Source organism: Coregonus clupeaformis, chromosome 33, assembly GCF_020615455.1.
Source record: "Coregonus clupeaformis isolate EN_2021a chromosome 33, ASM2061545v1, whole genome shotgun sequence".
Taxonomy (NCBI): domain Eukaryota; kingdom Metazoa; phylum Chordata; class Actinopteri; order Salmoniformes; family Salmonidae; genus Coregonus; species Coregonus clupeaformis.
Window position 1 is genome coordinate 13513625 of NC_059224.1, and position 23111 is coordinate 13536735.

The 23111-nt window shown below is 42.3% G+C and overlaps 1 protein-coding gene across 1 annotated transcript in view; it reads right to left on the reverse strand.

Annotated features, from left to right (window-relative positions):
* LOC121548508 (serine palmitoyltransferase 2-like) overlaps positions 1 to 20851 on the reverse strand; it is a 38397-nt gene extending 17546 nt beyond the window's left edge. The window contains exons 1-5 of the mRNA XM_041859963.2: positions 20630 to 20851; positions 12849 to 13043; positions 11836 to 11990; positions 10694 to 10842; positions 9812 to 9936 (exon numbers count right to left, since the gene is read on the reverse strand). Of these exons, the coding sequence (XP_041715897.1) occupies positions 9812 to 9936; positions 10694 to 10842; positions 11836 to 11990; positions 12849 to 13043; positions 20630 to 20788 (783 nt within the window). The 5' untranslated portion in view covers positions 20789 to 20851. The remainder of the gene's footprint in view (positions 1 to 9811; positions 9937 to 10693; positions 10843 to 11835; positions 11991 to 12848; positions 13044 to 20629) is intronic.
* Between the last annotated feature and the right edge of the window lie 2260 nt (positions 20852 to 23111).

The window sequence follows — 23111 nt, forward strand, 5'->3', positions numbered from 1 at the left end:
CTTTTGTTGAATAGGAAAGAAATCTGATTTTTCATATTTTCATAATATATGTACTATGTACTTGAGCTTGTGTCCTCAAGTGAGTACACCTCAGCAATGTATAACTATTTGTACCAGAAAGTTGAGTTCCAGACCTTTCTAAAACTATGCAACATAACCAGTTATTGTTTATGGCCATCTCATTAAAAATCTTTACGTTTTGGTAAGTCTATTTAGGCGTAAATCAAAATGTTGCCCTATCATTCAACTGGTTAAGACCAATGTACAACTGGTGAATAAAAACCTTGCAGAGGAAAAACGCTGTGTTCCCACCAGCGATCATTTCAGGGAAGGAGAGGTTACTTCAGTTCATTGACTTACAGAAAGTGAGAGAGAAAGAGAGATAAGAGAGATAAGAGAGGGAGAGAGAACGAGAGATAATAAAGAGAGAGAGAACAGAGATGAGAGACACAGAGAGAGAGAGACAGACATAGTTAGAGAGATAAAAGTGAGAGAGAGATAGCGAGGCATTCCTACCTTGCCAGCAAGAGCAGGAATGTTTGTGGAGTGAGTGAGTGAGAAATATATGTAGCGAGAGCAGGACCATCATCCCAGACACCCTAGACCACTCCAATTCACATACCGCCCCAACAAATCCACAGATGACGCAATCTCTATTGCACTCCATACTGCCCTTTCCCACCTGGACAAGAGGAACACCTACGTGAGAATGCTGTTCATTGACTACAGCTCAGCATTCAACACCATAGTGCCCTCCATGCTCATCACTAAGCTAAGGACCCTGGGACTGAACACCTCCCTCTGCAACTGGATCCTGGACTTCCTGACAGGCCGCCCCCAGGTGGTGAGCGTAGGTAACAACACATCCGCCCCGCTGAACCTCAACACGGGGCCCCTCAGGGGTGCGTGCTTAGTCCCCTCCTGTACTCCCTGTTCACCCATGGCCTCGCACGACTCCAACACCATCATTAAGTTTGATCACCAATGACGATGAGACAGCCTATAGGGAGAAGGTCAGAGAGTCTGGTGCCATGACAACAACCTGTCCCTCAACGTCAGCAAGACAAACAAGCTGATTGGACTACAGGAAACGGAGGGCAGAGCACGCCCCCCATTTAAATCGACGGGGCTGTAGTGGAGCAGGTCTAGAGCTTCCGGTTCCTCTGTGTCCACATCAATAAGGAATTATTATGGTCCACACACAACAACACAGTCTGGCAACTACTTGGCATCCGACCGCAAGCCGCTACAGAAGATAGCCCGTACTAGAGGTTGACACAGGAGAGAACATTAATTCCTGTCTTGTAAAAAATAGTTCCTGTACTGTCCTGATCCAGCAACAGTTCCATAACCCCGGACCTTTCCTGTCCCTTCCCGATAACAATCACTCCCGTCCCGTGCTCATTTTTGCGCGCAGAAATATGTAGGCTATTGTGTTTGATTAGGAAGTCTTGAAAATAATTTCAGTAATGCAATATGGGACTGTGATATGTGGTGGTCTTACCTATCTTAGTTAAATGCACTGACTGTAGGCCTTTAGTCGCTCTGGATGAGAGCGTATTCTAAAATACCTAAATGTAGCTGGATTAAGGCTGGAGGATGAGGACAGAGACCCCAGCAGGATGGTCAGCTCAGCACCGGCATACATCTGTAGCCTACAGCTGAGCACATAAATCTGTAGCCTACAGCTCAGCACATACATCTGTAGCCTACAGCTCAGCACATATATCTGTAGCCTACAGCTGAGCACATAGGAACATTTACAACACATTAACAACATGAACATAAAACAATTCTAAAACCTGAGTGGCAGTACTGCATAAGTCAATATGGCACGGGTTTAGTTAAATACGTAAACAATTGGGCTTGAGGGTAAAGTTGTTGGGAGTAGAGCAGCTACTTGTCCCCATCTCCGGGTGGTGGCCTATTTGATTAAACCACAGCATTATTTTTTACAAGCCATGTACTGGTTCCTTTATTGTCAAAGACAACTCCATCAAACGTAGCCAAAACGCTCTTTCCTTGGCTCTAATGTTAATGTTAGTGATGGGTCCTTGGCTGCAAAGTTGCAATTCCTCTGTTGAATGCTTCATCACTTAGCCTACAGACGTAGGTTGGCATCTGAGGTAGCCTGGTGACTGGCTACAACTGGAGCGAGGCGCGAGAGTGAGCCGACTTAAAAGGGGAGGGGGAAATGACCTTTTATTAAGTCAACTATATTATAGTATATAGAGGCCTAGCATATATTATAGTATATAGAGGCCTAGCATATATTATAGTATATAGAGGCCTAGCATATATTATAGTATATAGAGGCCTAGCATATATTATAGTATATAGAGGCCTAGCATATATTATAGTATATATAGGCCTAGCATATATTATAGTATATAGAGGCCTAGCATATATTATAGTATATAGAGGCCTAGCATATATTATAGTATATAGAGGCCTAGCATATATTATAGTATATAGAGGCCTAGCATATATTATAGTATATAGAGGCCTAGCATATATTATAGTATATAGAGGCCTAGCATATATTATAGTATATAGAGGCCTAGCATATATTATAGTATATAGAGGCCTAGCATATATTATAGTATATATAGAGGCCTAGCATATATTATAGTATATATAGAGGCCTAGCATATATTATAGTATATATAGAGGCCTAGCATATATTATAGATATATAGAGGCCATATAAGAGGCCTAGCATATATTATAGTATATAGAGGCCTAGCATATATTATAGTATATATAGAGGCCTAGCATATATTATAGTATATATAGAGGCCTAGCATATATTATAGTATATATAGAGGCCTAGCATATATTATAGTATATATAGGCCTAGCATATATTATAGTATATAAGCTAGCATATATATATATATAGGCCTAGCATATATTATAGTATATATAGGCCTAGCATATATTATAGTATATATAGGCCTAGCATATATTATAGTATATATAGGCCTAGCATATATTATAGTATATAGAGGCCTAGCATATATTATAGTATATAGAGGCCTAGCATATATTATAGTATATAGAGGCCTAGCCCACACAGTTGTATTTTTTTCATGGAATGTTCCACACACTAAAACAAAACTCTGTTTATAACTATTCCTGCACTGCCCATTCCTGTGGACAGTTGATCCTGTCCCGTCATGTCCCAGAACTTCACTCTAGAACTTCACTCCCATTCCTGCCAGAATCCCGTGGGACCCGCAAGAGTCCTGTTCCCGTGTCAACTTCTAGTGGGTACCCCCAGTACATCACTGGGGCCGAGCTCCCTGCCATCCAGGACCTTTATACCAGGCGGTGTCAGACGAAGGCCCTAAAAATTGTCAAGGACTCCAGCCAACCTAGCCACAGACTGTTCTCTGTAGTACCACAGAGCAAGCGGTACTGATGCACCAAGTCCGGAACCAACAGGACCCTGAACAGCTTCTATCTCCAAGCCACAAGGTTGCTAAATAGCTCATCAAATGGCCACCCGGACTACCTGCATTGACCTTTTTTTCACTACCTTGATGCACACACACTGGACTCTACCCACACACATACTTACACTGACACCCCAACAAACACACACACACACACACGAATACTGATGCCATACTCACACACATGCTGCTGCTACCATCTATTATCCATCCTGTTGCCTAGTCACTTTATCCCTACCTATCTGTACAGTACGTAGCTACCCCTTGTAGCTCAGCTGGTAGAGCACGGCGCTTGTAACGCCAAGGTAGTGGGTTCGATCCCCGGGACCACCCATACACAAAAATGTATGCACGCATGACTGTAAGTCGCTTTGGATAAAAGCGTCTGCTAAATGGCATATTATTATTATTATATTATACCCCTGCACAGTGGCGGTTTTACACGGAGGCCGGGGGAGGCCCGTGCCTCCCTGGAAATGTCCCTGGCCACCCCTGTGGCCCCCCCGTGCTGACCAAATAAAAAATTATGAATTTATAACTATTTTACACGCGAGCGCCAAAAGCGGAACTAATGCAACGCTCTATACGGCAACGTTCTACACGGGTAAATTAGAGTGGCGCACCCAAAAACTGTATCCTGCCATCTGCCTGCCTGCCACGTGTGGTGCTGCTTCGGTGAATGAGAGCTCAGCAACTACTATTTGCGAGAGAAGCTACGATTTGCAGGAGTCGAAGGTAAGCAAAACGATTTAATATCATAAGTGACTTGTTGTTCTTGCACATAGCCTACATGTTCCTTTTGTTCCTCACACATAAATCAAATCAAGTTTTTAAATGTCTGGTCTCGATTTGTTTAGAAATGTAATCATATCTAAGCAAACTCATCGAAGCAGAAGCAAATATCCAAATGTTAGTAGGCTATCCTTGCTAGGTCTACACAATGTTGTGATGTTAACCACGTAACTTCATCCGTCTTGGCTGTTGCATCGCGATAACAAATACATTTTTAGTAAAGTAATCAACAGGTTATCTGCCAGTGTTAAGTAGGGAGGGATGGTTAGGTAACAAAATGTAATGCATGCCCCTACGTTTTTTCTTCTTCTAATAGTTATCATGAAACGAGGAAGGGACATAAAGTCATTTTTTTGCCCCAGCAAACAAAAAAGGTGAGAGAAACAAATCGAGGTTTTGAGAAAGTTGAGGAAGAGGGAGAGCCAGCATGTGATGAAAGTGAGGGGTCTGACAAAGAGAGGGAAATTCCAGAGGGTGAGGAGGATGAAGAAGAGGGTGAGGAGGATGAAGAAGAGGGTGAGGAGAATGAAGAAGAGGGCGAGGAGAATGAAGAAGAGGGTGAGAAGCATGAAGAAGAAAGCATACAGGGACAGAGAGATGAACAGCCAGAGGGACAGCAAGTGGATCAAGTACTGCACCATCAGGTTTGTGATGAGGAAGGTTCTTACTATTTGCAAAGCAATGCAATTACAATGTAATGGTAGGCCTGCTGGGTGTCCTTAAAATGCTGCTTTCTGCTGTTAATTCTTTTTTGTGTCAATATGGCTCTGTTTTTTTTTTTAAGTAAATACTTTACCTACATTTTGAAATACATGCAGATATACAGTAAATAAATGTTGTGCCCTATGTTTACTGTCCATCTTCTTCAGATATCAGCAAGTCTAAGTATGACGTACCAGTACAGCCGAACTTGAAGATATTCCCAACCACACTGATGGGGGACAGAAGACGAAGCTTCAGACCAAACTGGTACACTACTCATCCATGGCTTGAGTATTCTGTAATGACGGACTCTACATGTTGCTATGCATGTAGACATTTTAGCACACCAAATGCCCCAGACACCGTTTTTGTTTCAACACCTGGTTTTACAAACTGGAAAAAGGCAACTATGAGAAATGCAGGGTTTTCACTACATGCAAAGTCTGAACGACACAAGTGTGCAATGATCGCATGGAGGGATTATCAAAGAGCTGTTAGAACTGACGCAACACTAACAGATCTCCTTGACAAAGAACACACTAAACAAGTACAAGAAAATCAGGCATACATTAAAACAGTTGGGGAAGTGCTGTTGCTTACAGCTACACAAAACATAGCACAAAGAGGACATGATGAATCTGAAGGGTCCACTAACAAAGGAAACTTTAGGGGAAATTCTTAACACAGTTGCTAACCACGACCAACTTGTTAAGAGAAGATTAACTTCCATTCACAATGCAAAGTACACAAGCAAGATCATCCAGAATGAGGTTTTGGGTTGTTTGGCAGAAATGGTTCGGTCTGAAATCATAGAAGAAGTGAAGAAAAGTGAGGTTTTTAGCGTCATGGCAGATGAAACAAAGGATATTTCAAAAAAAAGAACAGATGTCCTTCACACTCAGGTACTATTACAATGGGGCCATTAAGGAGAGTTTTCTCCATTTTGAATCTGCAGAGAGGTTAGATGCAGCAGGGCTTACTGGAAAAATAGTACACTTACTGGAACGTTATGGCCTGGACTACAAAAATAACCTCGTAGGCCAAGCGTACGATGGCGCTGCCGTTATGAGCGGTAAGCATTCAGGGGGTTCAGGCAAGGATCAAAGAACAGGCTAAATTTGCCTTCTACGTCCATTGTAGTGCTCATTGTCTGAATTTAGTGTTAGTTGATGTAGTCAAAAGTGTCCCAGAAACGGAGGAGTTTTTTTCTTTGTTACAGAGTCTTTATATGTTTACTTCTTCCTCATATGTGCACCCAAAATGGCTGTCTCTCCAAAGAGAAATGTATGGCAGAACCAGAGAGCTGCAACGTTTAGCGACACACGTTGGTCATGCCGATTTCTAGCCCCTACGTAATATCATGGACACTCTACCTGCCCTTAAACGACTACTGCAAGAGATTGCTCAAGAACGTCATGGTGAAAGAACTGTTGAGGCCCGAGGTCTTCTTGCTCAAATTGACCTAGAATTTGTTGTGCATCTTGTTACTCTGCGTAAGTTGTTTGGGGAGACAAAGCTATTGTCTGACATGTTACAGTCACAAACTGTTGATCTGTCAAGTGCTGTTGACTTAGTAAATGCTTTAGTCCTGACATTGAAAGACCACAGGCAGGAGTCTTTCTTTGATGAGTTGTGGGATGAAGCATTGAATATTTGTGAGCAGTGTGATTCTGCAACAAGGTCAGTGGCGAAACGTCAGAAAATGCTGAGCTCTAGACTCAGTGGCTACTGCACGCTAAGCACTGTTGGTCAGAGGGAGGTAGAACGTGACAAAGATATGTTTCTCACATCATTTTTCTATCCTGTAATTGACAGCATGCTCAATGAGTTGAACAGACGTTTCTCCAATACAAACTGTGAGCTCATGAGAAGCATACAGTCTCTCAGTCCCCAGAGTGATACCTTTTTAAAGGAGAGCAATGTTTTTTCATTTGGCCGTTTGTATAATGCAGACATTGATGATTTAGGGCATGAGCTCCATCAATTTAAGAGAGTTTTGGACAGAAAAATACAGAGTGGTGAAGTCAAAAAGCCATGCAGTACAGTTGAGCTGGTTTGTTTTATTGAGCCATACAGGGAAGTTTTCTTTGAGCTCTTTAGACTGTGCAAGATTGCTGTAACCCTTCCTGTAAGCTCAGCCTCTTGCGAACGCAGTTTCTCCACACTGAAACTGATAAAAACCTTCCTGCGGTCCACCACTAGTGATGAGAGACTCAGTGATCTTGGTGTCCTGAGCATAGAGTCCAGAAGGGCCAAGGCTCTGGATCTTGATGTATTTGTGGACCGTTTTTGCCAGACAGCACAACCGCCGTATCCTGTTGCTGTAGTGTATCTATATGATATATACGCTAGTAGCGTATGAGTGCCGCTGTGAGGAAAAAGAGATATAATGAACAATAAAACAACAAGCTTGAGCTTCTTAAGACACGGTGGGTTTATCTGTTCTCAATACCACCGGTAAAATGAATGGAGTTAGTCTGGTGTCCACATGAAGTTACGTGTGTAGACAAAGAGTCTGGTGTCCATATGAAGTTACATGTAGAGACAGAGACAGTCTGGTGTCCATATGAAGTTACATGTGTAGACAGAGACAGTCTGGTTCCCATATGAAGTTACATGTGTAGACAAAGAGTCTGGTGTCCACATGAAGTTACGTGTGTAGACAAAGAGTCTGGTGTCCATATGAAGTTACATGTGTAGACAGAGACAGTCTGGTGTCCATATGAAGTTACATGTGTAGACAGAGACAGTCTGGTGCCCATATGAAGTTAAATGTGTAAACAAAGACAGTCTGGTGTCCATATGAAGTTACATGTGTAGACAGAGACAGTCTGGTGCCCATATGAAGTTACATGTGTAGACAAAGAGTCTGGTGTCCATATGAAGTTACATGTGTAAACAGAGACGGTCTGGGGTCCATATGAAGTTAGATGTGTAGACAAAGACAGTCTGGTGTCCACATGAAGTTACATGTGTCTACTTAGATGAACCCACCGTGTCTTAAGAAGCTGAAGCTTGTTTTATTTTTCATTTTACATCATCTATCTTTTTTTCCTCACAGTACCAGTAGTTCCACACACTACTAGAGTGTATGTATGTTTGTATGTATGTATATATATCCCACCAATCCTCTCTCAAGAGGTTTTCAAAAAGGGGCAAACTCATGTCTCAAGACCTGCTTCTGTTGGTTCCCCTCTCCTGCCTGTAACTTTCCATCCACATCCCCAAAGTTTTGTGGCCCATTATGACATCACTCCATTAAGTGATTGCTGCATGTACTGCTCTAAGGAAACACTTCTCTCTCTCTCTCTCTCTCTCTCTCTCTCTCGATAGATAGAGTTTATGATTTTATTCTTTTGAATTATCTCTGCCAAACATCTATGTACTACAAATCTTCAAGCTCCACAGATGTTTTATGGCATCCACTAAACCTCTTTAGATATTTGTAAATTATACAGTGTGATACCTTTCAACGAAAGTTTATTTTATTTTTTACCAACTATGATTTTTCCTTCTGAAAACAAGCAAAGCAAGAAAAAAAAGAAACAAAATCACTCCAATCATTGCACACTTGTGTCGTTCAGACTTTGCAGGTCCAGCTTTGACATGATGATCTAACTAACACTAATATTGTAACTAATATTGTAACTGAAATATGTATGATCCTATGATGAGCGATTGCTTACTTCCCTTTCACTCTTAAAAAATTACTGAAAAAAATGTGTATAAAAAGGTATATGTAGTATATGTTTGTTTAGTGAGCATTCATGCTGTCATTTTTTCCTAATGTGAACTATGGTGGAAATGTGCTGTCCTAAATGGACTTGCCCATATATGTTGTAAAGCCTTTTTTTGTACACCTGCTCATCAACTGACAGTGAAGTACACAAAGACACAGACACACACACACAGACACCTGTAATATTCTTGTTTTCATGTTGTTGCTGATATCCATCAGTGTTGTTCATATTGCTACATTGTGTTGACATGATTGTTGCTTTTAAACGAATGTTAACTTAATGTTTATTGTCTGCATCCTATTGGACTACTGGATGTTAATGTGTAACACGTTTCCCTGTTTATGTGCTTTAGCAATACTGTATGTCAATATGGTCATGCTAGTAAAGCCTCTTTGAATTGAATTTATTTTCTGATTTGGTTTATTTTACCTAAATGGATACAGGGTAGTGTGTTTTGTTTATAAATCACTCAGAAAGTTTTCTTTCTTAAAACAAAATGTGGAATCAACTGTCCACAGTAGTGGGGCTTCCATAAATAGGAAATGGCACATTGTTGTACCCTTTGTTGTATCCTGGAGTTTTGTTCACATTGAATATGAACCCTGTATTTGTACCCTGTACTTTTTAATTTTTTTTAATTTATTTATTTTTTCATTTTTATGGCACTATCTCTCTTGCATCTGCACTCTTGTACAAAATACGTGTTATAATAAATGTCATATGATTTTAAAGTAAAATAAAGTTTATAATCTTTGAATATCATGTGTTGCCAGTTTTTTTATGTGTGCCCCCCTGATTAAACACTGGCCCCTCCTTGGCCCCCCTAGTAAAATGTGTCTAGAACCGCCACTGCCCCTGCACGACTCAGTACTGGTACTCCCTGTATATAGTCATGTTATTTTCTACTCCCTATATACACTCATGTTATTTGCTCTCAATATTGTTATTCATTATTCACTCTGTATTTATTCCTTGTGTCACGATATCTATGTTTTTATTTAAAATTGTTATCTTATCTTTAACTCTGCATTGTTGGAAAAGGACCTGTAAGTAACCATTTAACTGTTAGTCTACACCTGTTGTTTACGAAGCATGTGAGAAATATATTTTTTCCTCCCTACCTTTCCAGCCAGAGCCGGAATGTTCATGGAGTTGGTAGCGAAGCCCATCCCAAACGCCATGGATGACTCCACCCCCAGAAACCTAGCAACCAGCTGTTCCAACTCCTCATGGAGGTCCAGGTTACCTGGATACAGCAGGAACAGGAAGGAACATGTAAATAAAATGATGTCTTACTTTAACAAGTGTTTATGTCAACATAAAGTGTGCATGACGTCAATAAAGATGTACTAACAAAAATTCACTAGTATCCATATCAGTTACAGTGATGCTCTAAGTCAACATCACTATCCATGTAGAAACAAAGATGCTTTTTAACTCAATACAACTGTCCAGGTCATACTATAATACAATAACTCAACAACATGGTCCATGTAAGTACAAGGATGCACTACCTCAAAACAACAGCTTCCTGCACATAATAAGGGCGTGACATAAACAATGCATGGAGGAGGACTTGACTAAAATGTTAATGTCCAACATGTCATTATATTCTGTTCTCTGTCATTGTGGGGTACATGATAACAGAGGACCTGGCTTTTGTTTCCTTAAAAATGGCAAAACCACTAAGAAGACGGCAACAAACAAGACCAACAACAGAATGAGTGGGCCAGTTTGTCCCCAGAGGGTTGTCTGCGATGCATATTTTATCAACGTTTTGTATCAGTGCTTTGTTCTAGATAACATATGTCATTTAGAAGATAATTTTATCCAAAACGACTCACAGTCATGCGTGCATACATTTTAGGTACAGGTGGTCCCGGAAATCGAACACACTATCCTGGCGTTGCAAGCGCCATGCTCTACCTGAGCTACAGAGGTCCACAGATATGAGTGTTTTAAAGCATTGTCCCTACAAGAAGGTTATTATAACCCAGTCTTACCCATCTCATAGCGGGTGCTGCCCACTCCAACGCCGTACTTGTGGGTAGACTCTGTGGCAGCGTCGGCACACCTCCCAGTGTTCTCAGCAAAGCCCAGGTAGTTATAGGAACCCATGTTGATCACGTCTTTCACCACCTTGCCTGTGTGTCTGGGTACAAAGACAACTTTTAGCAACTCTAACGAGACAGAACTACTCACTAAGTAGGTACTAGACAGTTGTGGTGGTGGAGGAAGTTAGTTCTGAATTTTAAAACCTTGTGACAATGACAAACACACCAAACGAGGGCATCTGTTTCTTTTATTTGTTTTATACTGTACTTGTGATTTTTGACAAGCAGCAAAAGTAGCTATCGTGTTGACAATAATATCAGGTTTTGTTTTTAAACTTGGTCTTGACGGGTTCTCTAACACTTACACGTAGTTGTGAAAGCAGCTAACACAATCACATACCATGCCTAGCTAAGAGTGAATGAGGTCAACCATTACCACACAATGCCACATGATAGATACTGTCAGTTGGTTTCTATTAATCACGTCCGTCCCCAGACACACTTCCCTCTCTTATCATTGTAAGGAGGACAATGACCTGTAGGTGATAGAGGGGGCATGATACAGCCTTCCATGACATAGGTAGGTGTTAGATTAATTTGGATTTTAAGAATAATGACTAAAGGATTTCACCCCAAATACAGTATAAATGTTAGAATTATCATGAAGTGTCAACCCACTAACAGAGGGGGCGGTACTAAACATTCAAGGGGGAAGGCGGAAACTGTTTAGAAAACCCACCTAAAAGGTGGGAGGAGTCAAGTTCAGGAGGTATAAAATCGTATGTTTGGGTCTTTGGCCCCAGAGCTCTCCATGAATAAACATACAGAAAATCCTTCTTCGTGGTTGTGGACCTTGAATCATTGATGATTAAAACCAGAGCCTTACAACCTCTGGTAATGATTCAAGCTTAGGTTGAATTAGAGATAGAAATTCACATGACAGTAGGTCACACACAGCTACTCCCTGTAATAGCCATGATAGTCCAGGGCTAGGTCCAACGGGTACGGTGCCAAATAAAATGCTCTAGTAGCCACACATGTACACACTAGAAGCCCTGTTAGGGTTATTATGGTTAGGCTGGGCCACTCACTCGAAGGTCCAGTTGTAGTCTTTGGAAGCCCTCTCCAACAGGTCCATCTTGGCTCCTGGCACACTGCAGATCGGCCTGTTCCAGTTGTCACGGATACGCATGTATAGATTCCGGGTGTAGAAGTTCTCAAAGTCCTGGTACAGTGGAACAAAGTCCTAGAACACCACACACACACACACACACACACACACACACACACACACACACACACAGGGACAGAGAGAGACAGAGAGCGAGAGAGAATTGTCAGTCATTGTTGGAATCAATAACACGGTCTGAATCGATGCAAACACACAGGTGTGTTATTCTCCCAAGCTTTCAGAGAAATCGTTTAACTGAACTGTTCAATAGTAAAGCGTTAAAAGCATTTGCTGTGCACTAACTGTTGCTTGAAAGACTGCGTTAAAAAGACAACGCAAAATCTTCTCAGGCATAGGTGTGTATCTTCTACAGCTTTAGGACAACTAGTTTGGCATAACGGTTGCACTGAGCGTTGTGGTTTACAAAAGAACAGGTTTAGAACACACTAAAGCTGTAGTGGAATCTGTCGAGTCATCACTTTCACACCTTCCCATGTTACACGTGTGTATCGTTCAGTGACATTTCAGACACGCCCGATTCCCACAGCACCAGAGTAAATATTAGCACTGTAATAGCCTACATCATAAAACCGTTTAGAGGCGTTTTAGAGTAGAAGCAATGAATGAATGGCAATGAAGGACTAGGTAGGCAGAAGTTTTCCCTAACCCGTAACAGGGTTGGCTATTTCTCCAAACCCTTAATGGTTAAAGAAAAGGATTCAGGGGTGGGGTAATCCGATTCAGGGGTGGGGTAATCCGATTCAGGGGTGGGGTAATCCGATAATCCGTAATCTAGATCTGTCGTCGAAAACAAATATCTGAGGCTTAACATACCTTCTGTCTGCTCTTTCGCAAAAGGAAACATCCAAGACAGGAGCTAGAGAGAAAAAAGCAAATAGCCTACAAGGAAAAAGGAATGACTGTATCTCTTACCTTCTGCTCATCCCGCTCTCTGGCCACATGGCACTTCTCCATGCCCCAGTCCCGGAGGAAGTCCCGCAGGTACCCGAAGATGGTGAGGATCCCGTAGCCCATGTAGGTGAGGACAGCCACAAGCAGAGGAGTCTCCTCAAACTGCTCCACAAACGGTTTGCTGTACAGGCTGGCGTTACGCACAACATGGTTGTTCTGGAGAAGAATAAAATACAGGGACAAAACAGAAGATGGTTGTGTCGCTGACTGGAAGGGATTTGGTGTTGATCTTTAAAATGCTATATTGGTCATGCAAAACAGGGAGCATTAGAACCACCATTTACTGGGTAGCCTAGTCCGTCCTGACGTTAGCCCGTGGTGTCTGCAGAAAGGTCTAATGGTGGTTGCACCGTTGCAGTCTGCCCCATGGGCCACACGCAAGGTGAGAAAAATTATTAACGAATGGCATTTGAGTGAATGAATTAGCCTTTGATCACAGAAGTGTTAAACTGTAATCTACATATAAACACAGATCTAGAAGCGTTAAGCCCTTTCAGCAGACATACTGGATCTCATGGATCATGGATTACTTTAGTCAGGCCTAATCTGTCTACTAGAACGCTCTCCCTGCAGTGCAGCCAAAAACCACAGAAGGATAAACACCTTCGGTTCCACGCTCGCTCCGTCAGTGATTTGTGAAAGAGTGAACATGAAACGGTGTTTAACTTGGTATGCAGATCAGCAGTGTCTGATAACTAATTATATATGCCCATGGAGCCTTTACACTGAGTAATATTGAGTGGCACCGTCCCCTTTTGCCCTCAGAACAGCCTCAATTCGTCGGGGCGTGGACTCTACAAGGTTTCGAAAGCATTTCACACAGGGATGCTGGCCCAAGTTGACTCCAATGCTTCACACAGTTGTGTCAAGTTGGCTGGATGTCCTTCGGGTGGTGGACCATTTTTGATACACACAGGAAACTGTTGAGCGTGAAAAACCCAGCAGCGGTGCACTTTTTGACACAAACCGGTGCGCCTGGCACCTACTACCATACCCTGTTCAAAGGCACTGAAATCTTTTGTCTTGCCCATTCACCCTCTGAATGGCACACATACACAATCCATGTCTCAATTGTCTCAAGGGTTACAAATCCTTCTTTAACCTGTCTCCTCCCCTTCATCTACACTGATTGAAGTGGATTTAACAAGTGACACCAATAAGGGATCATAGCTTTCCCCTGGATTCACCTGGTCAGTATGTCATGGAAAGAGCAGGTGTCCTTAAAGTTTTGTCCACTCAGTGTAGACGTCTTTATAGACAAAACACTAAGAGGGAAACTTGAGAAGAAATAGACGTAGTCATCCTTCTGTTCTTGAGATTTAAAAAAAATTGGCCTACACCTTAGATCCTTAATTCAAAAACAGAGGGACAAAACAGACCCCTCAATACAGTGACTGAGTGTTGTTGATCCCTCCTGTAAAGCCAGATCACCTCATGTCGACCCTGGGCTCAGAGGGCTATCCACAGGTTTTTAATTGAGGCTGAGCTGAACTGTGGCTTATTGTCCTCAAAACTAAACTCTGAAATCAAATGACCTAAAGTCAGTCAGCCTGGTCGCTCATTAAACCCTGGCTGCTTAGCAACCACATGTGACCCAGTCATGCACCTCTCTGAAATACCTTTGTGGTGCGTGTGTGTGTGTGTGTGTGGACTACGTGCTCAACGGAGCTCAGAACTAGTCAAACTGGCTCCCAGGGTCATTCTCCCATTAGGAACGAGCATGAGGAAATAGCCCTCTAAACTACACCACTAACCCACATACACCCTGAGGTCTGACTGCTAACAACTAGACCTTCAAGCTAACTGAAACACAGACAGAGAAATGTTTAAAGTCAAATATACCTTTCAGAGAAAGCAGTTAGTGTCCTAGGCCCTACATCCACTACCACAGACTGCTAAAACCAGACAGATCATATTTGAACACATTTTATAGCTACACGTTAACAACCGTCCGAAGACCAACTGTCACGTGAGCACAGACTCTGCTTTGAAACTGGGATGAAATTGGAAATGTAGTCCACAGTATTGTGATCTAATAGGGTGTTTCCTACTCCATGAAAAGACAGGAGTTCCACACATGAATGCCTAGCTGCTACATTTTTGCCGCTCCTAAACCTAATCTTTATTGAACTCTTGGCAAATCAAATCAAATCATATTCTATTTGTCACATGAGCTGAAACAGGTGTAGACCTTACAGTGAAATGCTTACTTACAAGACCTAACCAACAACGCTGTTTTAAGATAAATAACTGTTAGGTAAACCTGGATTAGTAAAAAATAAAAGCAGTAAAATGACAGAAGCGAGGCTATATACAGGGGGTACCGTTACCGAGTCAGCACCGGTTAGTCCAGGTAATTGCGGTAATACAGTGGGGAAAAAAAGTATTTAGTCAGCCACCAATTGTGCAAGTTCTCACACTTAAAAAGATGAGAGAGGCCTGTAATTTTCATCATAGGTACACGTCAACTATGACAGACAAATTGAGAAAAAAATCCAGAAAATCACATTGTAGGATTTTTAATTAATTTATTTGCAAATTATGGTGGAAAATAAGTATTTGGTCACCTAAAAACAAGCAAGATTTCTGGCTCTCACAGACCTGTAACTTCTTCTTTAAGAGGCTCCTCTGTCCTCCATTCGTTACCTGTATTAATGGCACCTGTTTGAACTTGTTATCAGTATAAAAGACACCTGTCCACAACCTCAAACAGTCACACTCCAAACTCCACTATGGCCAAGACCAAAGAGCTGTCAAAGGACACCAGAAACAAAATTGTAGACCTGCACCAGGCTGGGAAGACTGAATCTGCAATAGGTAAGCAGCTTGGTTTGAAGAAATCAACTGTGGGAGCAATTATTAGGAAATGGAAGACATACAACTGATAATCTCCCTCGATCTGGGGCTCCACGCAAGATCTCACCCCGTGGGGTCAAAATGATCACAAAATCCCAGAACCACACGGGGGGACCTAGTGAATGACCTGCAGAGAGCTGGGACCAAAGTAACAAAGCCTACCATCAGTAACACACTACGCCGCCAGGGACTCAAATCCTGCAATGCCAGACGTGTCCCCCGGCTTAAGCCAGTACATGTCCAGGCCCATCTGAAGTTTGCTAGAGTGCATTTGGATGATCCAGAAGAGGATTGGGAGAATGTCATATGGTCAGATGAAACCAAAATATAACTTTTTGGTAAAAACTCAACTCGTCGTGTTTGGAGGACAAAGAATGCTGAGTTGCATCCAAAGAACACCATACCTACTGTGAAGCATGGGGGTGGAAACATCATGCTTTGGGGCTGTTTTTCTGCAAAGGGACCAGGACGACTGATCCGTGTAAAGGAAAGAATGAATGGGGCCATGTATCGTGAGATTTTGAGTGAAAACCTCCTTCCATCAGCAAGGGCATTGAAGATGAAACATGGCTGGGTCTTTCAGCATGACAATGATCCCAAACACACCGCCCGGGCAACAAAGGAGTGGCTTCGTAAGAAGCATTTCAAGGTCCTGGAGTGGCCTAGCCAGTCTCCAGATCTCAACCCCATAGAAAATCTTTGGAGGGAGTTGAAAGTCCGTGTTGCCCAGCGACAGCCCCAAAACATCACTGCTCTAGAGGAGATCTGCATGGAGGAATGGGCCAAAATACTAGCAACAGTGTGTGAAAACCTTGTGAAGACTTACAGAAAACGTTTGACCTGTGTCATTGCCAACAAAGGGTATATAACAAAGTATTGAGAATCTTTTGTTATTGACCAAATACTTATTTTCCACCATAATTTGCAAATAAATTCATTAGAAATCCTACAATGTGATTTTCTGGATTTTTTCTCTCTCATTGTCTGTCATAGTTGACGTGTACCTATGATGAAAATTACAGGCCTCTCTCATATTTTTAAGTGGGAGAACTTGCACAATTGGTGGCTGACTAAATAATTTTTTCCCCCACTGTATGTACATGTAGGTATAGTTAAAGTGACTATGCATAGATGGTAAACAGACAGTAGCAGCAGCGTAATAGAGGGGGTGGGGGTGGGGGGGAGAATGCAAACAGTCCGGGTAGACATTTTATTAATTGTTCAGGAGTCTTATGGCTTGGGGGTAGAAGCTGTTAAGAAGCCTTTTGGACTTAGACTTGGTGCTCCGGTACCGCTTGCCGTGTGGTAGCAGTGAGAACAGTCTATGACTAGGGTGGCTAGAGTCTTTGACCATTTTTAGGGTCTTCCTCTGACACCGCCTGGTATAGAGGTCCTGGATGGCAGGAAGCTTGGCCCCAGTGATGTACTGGGCCGTACGCACTACCCTCTGTAGTGCCTTGCGGTCGGAGGCCAAGCAGTTGCCATACCAGGCAGTGATGCAACCAGTCAGGATGCTCTCGATGGTGCAGCTGTATAACTTTTTGAGGATCTGAGGACTCATGCCAAATATTTTCAATCTCCTGAGGGGGAATAGGCATTGTCGTGCCCTCTTCACGACTGTCTTGGTGTGTTTGGACCATGATAGTTTGTTGGTGATGTGGAAACCAAGGAACTTGAAGCTCTCAACCTGCTCCACTACAGCCCCGTCGATGAGAATGGGGGCGTGCTCGGTCCTCTTCTTTTTCCTGTAGTCCACAATCATCTCCTTTGTCTTGATCACGTTGAGGGAGAGGTTGTTGTCCTGGCACCACACGGCCAGGTCTCTGACCTCATCCCTATAGGATGTCTCGTCGTTGTCGGTGATCAGGCCTACCACTGTTTTGTCGTCTGAAAACTTAATGACGGTGTTGGAGTCGTGCATGGCCATGCAGTCATGGGTGAACAGGGAGTACAGGAGGGGACTGAGCAGGCACCCCTGAGGGGCCCCCGTGTTGAGGATCAGCGTGGCAGATGTGTTGTTACCTACCCTTACCACCTGGGGGTGGCCCGTCAGGAAGTCCAGGATCCAGTTGCAGAGGGAGGTGTTTAGTCCCAGGGTCCTTAGCTTAGTGATGAGCTTTGAGGGCACTATGGTGTTGAATGATGAGCTGTAGTCAATGAACAGCATTCTCACGTAGGTGTTCCTTTTGGGCAGTGTGGAGTGCAATAGAGATTGCATCATCTGTGGATCTGTTGGGTCGGCATGCAAATTGGAGTGGGTCTAGGGTTTCTGGTATAATGGTGTTGATGTGAGCCATGACCAGCCATTGGCAGTGATACAACCCCAGTACTATCAACCAAGGGTGTGGAGGGTAGGAAGGGTACTGTTGCATTATCTGCATCACTAGCTCAATAAAGATCACGTTTGGGTTGAGAGCAACAACTCTTTCTAGGGGTAGCCAAAGGGGCCAACCTGTCAGTTATGTTGAATTCCAAATGCTCCAAATTCCAATTCTAATGCTTCCGAAGGCTGAATTCCTGACCCCAAGGCACTTGTTTATATCTCAAGGCAGTGTATAGGTCAGATGCATAGTGAATAGTCATTCTGCCTATCAGTGGGCTAGATGGAGCTCCAGATATACGCTATTACCATGTTGTTTGGTTTCTATCTGACCCTTTCAGATCTACATTGCCCGAGGGGTATAGGAAAAGGGGTCGATATAGAATTCGGCGGTAGCCTCAGGTGTGTGTGTCCAATCCCCCAAGCTCCCAACACATCAAAGCAGTCACAGTGTCGCTCTTTCACATTCCTCTCTCCTTCTGTCCTCAGAGACATTCAGCCCTCCCAGGGATCACTTCCTATAGCCAGCAGCCATTATCCCCCGGGGGAGGCTTGTGCTGTGTCATGTGTGTGTGCTGCCTGGGAGACAAAGTACTCCTCTCCAGTTACGTTACACTACGAACTGCCCTGGCTCCCCGTTCTGACTGGTATTCTCCATGTTAGTGTCAGTGTAAACAGAGACCAGTCCTTCTACACCACGCACACTAAATGTTAATGTTTTAAAGTATTTTGTCTATAATGTATTTTTGGTTGTGTCAGATTCCAGTAAAACTAGCTGTCGCCATTGGCGTCGGCTAATGGTGATCCTAATCAATCAAATCATCATGTCACCAGGTAAAACCTGGCTAGGAGTTTGGAGTTTATAGGAGTGACATTGATGTAAATTATGAGTTTAATTCAAATCAAATTGTATTTGTCACATGCGCCGAATACAACAGGTGTAGACCTTACAGTGAAATGCTTACTTACAAGCCCTTAACCAACAACGCAGTTCAAGAAATAGAGTTAAGAAAATATTTACTAAATAAAATTACAAATAAAAGTTACACAATAAAATAACAATAACGAGGCTATATACAGGGGGTACCGGTACAGAGTCAATGTGCAGGAGTACAGGTTAGTCGAGGTCATTTGTACAAGTAGGTAGGGGTAAAGTGACTATGATAATAAACAGCGAATATCAGCAGTGTAAAAACAAGGGGGGGGTCAATGTAAATAGTCCGGGTGGCCATTTGATTAATTGTTCAGCAGTCTTATGGCTTGGGGGTAGAAGCTGATAAGGAGCCTTTTGGTCCTAGACTTGGTGCTCTGTGCGGTAGCAGATAGAACTGTCTATGACTTGGGTGACTGGAGTTTTAAAAGTGACTATCATGTAAATGATTAGTTTAAAAGTGACTTTTGGGAAAACAAAATAAAAACAATGGTGAAAATGAGTCAAGCATGTGGCCTCGCCTAGCCTATTCACTTTATTAACCAATTAAGAATGAAAGCATAGCAGCCTATGATTACGCTATCTGACAACAACCCTAGCCTATTTTTCAGTCTAATCGAGGGGTCCAGGATTACTACAGGACAGTAATAACACACTTCACCGAATGGTGCAAAGAAAACAGACTCATTCTTAATGTGAAAAAACAAACAAGGAAATGACAAACTTCAGAACCGTAAAAGACGACACCGGGCCCATCCATATTGACTCAGAACAAATAGAATCAATTGAGCAATACAAATATCTGGGAACTATAATCGACTCAAAACTCTCTCGGACTGCAAACACACAACAAGGGACAACGACTGTATTTCATGAGGAGATTAAATAAATACCAGGTCAAAAGAATAGGAACCATATTATACACATCCATTGTTCAGTGTTCTCACTTTCTGTTTCCAAGCCTGGTACAATCAACTATCCATCTCAAACAAAACCAACTACACAAAATAGTAAAACTGTCAAGCAAAATCAGTGGCGTTAACCTGAAGAACATGGAAGCGCTGTTCTTGGAGAGAGTGGTGAGGGCAGGAGCGAGAAATGCCACCGTCCTGACACACCCACTCAACCAGGAGTACCAGCTACCATCAGCCCGCGGACAGAGTCCATCTTCACAAAACCGCCTGAGCCCACAAATCATTCATCCCCACCAGTATATGGCAATTGAATCAATAACTGCTCCCCCCCCACACGAACTGAATAACGTTAACTGTAACCACGTGTTGCCTGCTGTAGTTATTGTTTGTAATTCATGTATATATTGATGTACTTATGTGGTGATGCTGTGGTGTGTTGAGATGCATGACATTTTCAAAAAGGCACACGATAAATAATAATAATTATTATTCAGTCAACACATTCTGAGGAGTAATAATTTCGTTACAAAGCATCCACCCTATCACAATTACTCAACTTCAAGACTAGTTTATAAAAGTTACAGATGTAGCGAGTTATTCCAACGATTTCATATTTTATTGAGCTGTGTTTATTCAATCTATATTGTTGCTGGATATTCTAGTGGCCATTCCCTATTCCAATCGAGCGGTAGTAGCGGTAGTGTTGACGGGTGGGCCTCACCTCACTCGGACGCCGATTCTTCTGTTGCGGTTGTTGGAACAAGCAATGATTCTTCACGAAACCGTTCCTTCCAGATGATGTCTTACTGTTGGATGTCCGGTGGCAAACATCTCCATGTATCAGTTTATTCGCCGAGCACTCGGTCATACTTGGTGGCATTTATTCGCCTGAATATCCAGGTTTGTATACTTATGTACACGGGGACTTCTTTTCTCTCTCTGTGGCTGGGGAAACTGCAAATACACAATGAGATTACCGGAAATACACGCCCCTGTTAACTTTCAGCGACCAATGAGGGATTTATGACGTCATGTAAAAAGGAATAAATACGGAGTTATGTAAATTGCCATCGAAAGGGCCGGTAGTAACCTTTTGCGTGGGTTAAACCGTGACGATTTTTCCAGTGAAGTATCTTTGGCCTTGCGCCATAGCCTACAGGAAAACAGTCAAAGGAGACTATTTTCCTTACACCCACTCACTGAGCCAGATGTCCCTGAATAGGATGTTTGTGAAAATAGTATTTTTGGGAAACTGAATAGAATTACATTAATTAAATAATACGGTGTACTGTTTTAATGAATTATTCACATTATCTCCAGCTTTTATGACTAGCATCACTTGTTTAATGTTTACAGTTAATCGATTTACAATCCTCCAAGGTTGCAGGATATGTTTCCTCACCCACTCAGTCTACATGAGACCTCGCCTAGACCAATAACACGGTATCCCAAATGGCACCCTATCCCCTATGTAGTGCACTACTTTTGATCAGGGCCCATAGGGAGACCATAGGGCTCTGGTCAAAGGTAGGGCATTATTAGGGAATAGGCTGCCATTTGGGACACATTCAATTGCACATCCAGGTGTACCTTTTATGATGAGTTACCCTAGTCATAGCCTACTGTTGAACATAGAAACACAGCAACATGCTGCAACATACTGCCACATAGCAACATACTGCCACATAGCAAAACACAGCCACAATGACTTGCCAGGGACCTGAAACAGTAACCTGTAACTTTATCCTTATCTGCTCCTCTATCAGTGGGCCTTTCTTTACCTACACAATATCCCCCTTGGTAACGCTTTACAGCAACAATATCCCCCTCAATAACGCTTTACAACAACAATATCCCCCTCGGCAAGGCTTTACAACAACAATATCCCCCTCTGTAAAGCTTTACAACAACAATATCCCCCTCTGTAAAGCTTTACAACAACAATATCCCCCTCTGTAACGCTTTAAAACAACAATATCCCCCTCAGTAACGCTTTAAAACAACAATATCCCCTCGGTAAGGCTTTAAAACAAGATTACTTTATATATATAAAGCGATTATAATTTGTTAATTGGCCATCAATGTAGACACTATAAATGCTTTTTAAACACCTATCATTTGTTGGTTAAAATTGTGTGATAGTCATTCATAAACACTTTATAATAAAGGTAACCTTACAATAAAGGTAATCTTACCGCATAATGTTATTTAATTTATCTACCAGTTATTTGCTCTTGTACCTACCAGCACAAGAAGTGGAACATAACAATAACAAACACAGCAGTCATAGCCTGTGCTATGCTTGGAACTGCCAGCTAAGACATTCCTGGAATAGAAGGAAAAGAACACTCCTGATCTGTGGAGCCACTGCCATGGAGAAACAATAGTCCTTGATATCCTGAAGTGCAGTACTTTTTTTTTTTTTTTTTTTTTTTTTAGTCTCGAGCAAAAAAAAGTTGGCCTTGGTCAATCCGACGTCTGCATTGGCCGTGCAGCATTTACGGTGATATGGCCTCAGCAGAAGTCAGGGCATTTATACTTCTTGCTCTTCGCCGAGCAGCGCAGAATTGCTGTCAGTGGTGGAAAAAGTACCCAACTGTCATACTTGAGTAAATGTAAAGATACCGTAATAGAAAATGACTAAAGTAAAAGAGAAAGTCACACAGTAAAATACTACTTGAGTAAAAGTCAAAGTATTTGGTTTTAAATATTTTATTGTTTTTTATTTATTTACGGATAGCCAGGGGCACACTCCAACACCCAGACGTAATTTACAAACAAAGCATGTGTGTTTAGTGAGTCTGCCAGATCAGAGGCAGTAGGGATGACCAGGGATGTTCTCTTTATAAGTGCATGAATGGACCATTTTCCTGTCCTGCTAAGCATTCAAAATTTAACTAGTACTTTTGGGTGTCAGGGAAAATGTATGGAGTAAAAAGTACATTATTTTCTTCAGGAATGTAGTGAAGTTAAAGTAAAAGTTGTCAAAAATAATAAATAGTAGAGTATAGATACCCCCAAAAACTACTTAAGTAGTACTTTAAAGTATTTTTACTTACTGTAAGTACTTTACACCACTGGCTGTTGTGAAGGAAGTGGTCAAGGAAGTGAGTTTGTGTTTATTTGTGTTTATACAGGACCTCCTGCCCTCACCTACCTGTCAACCAATCATGTCAATGCGGAGCTATACGGAGCCCTCTGCA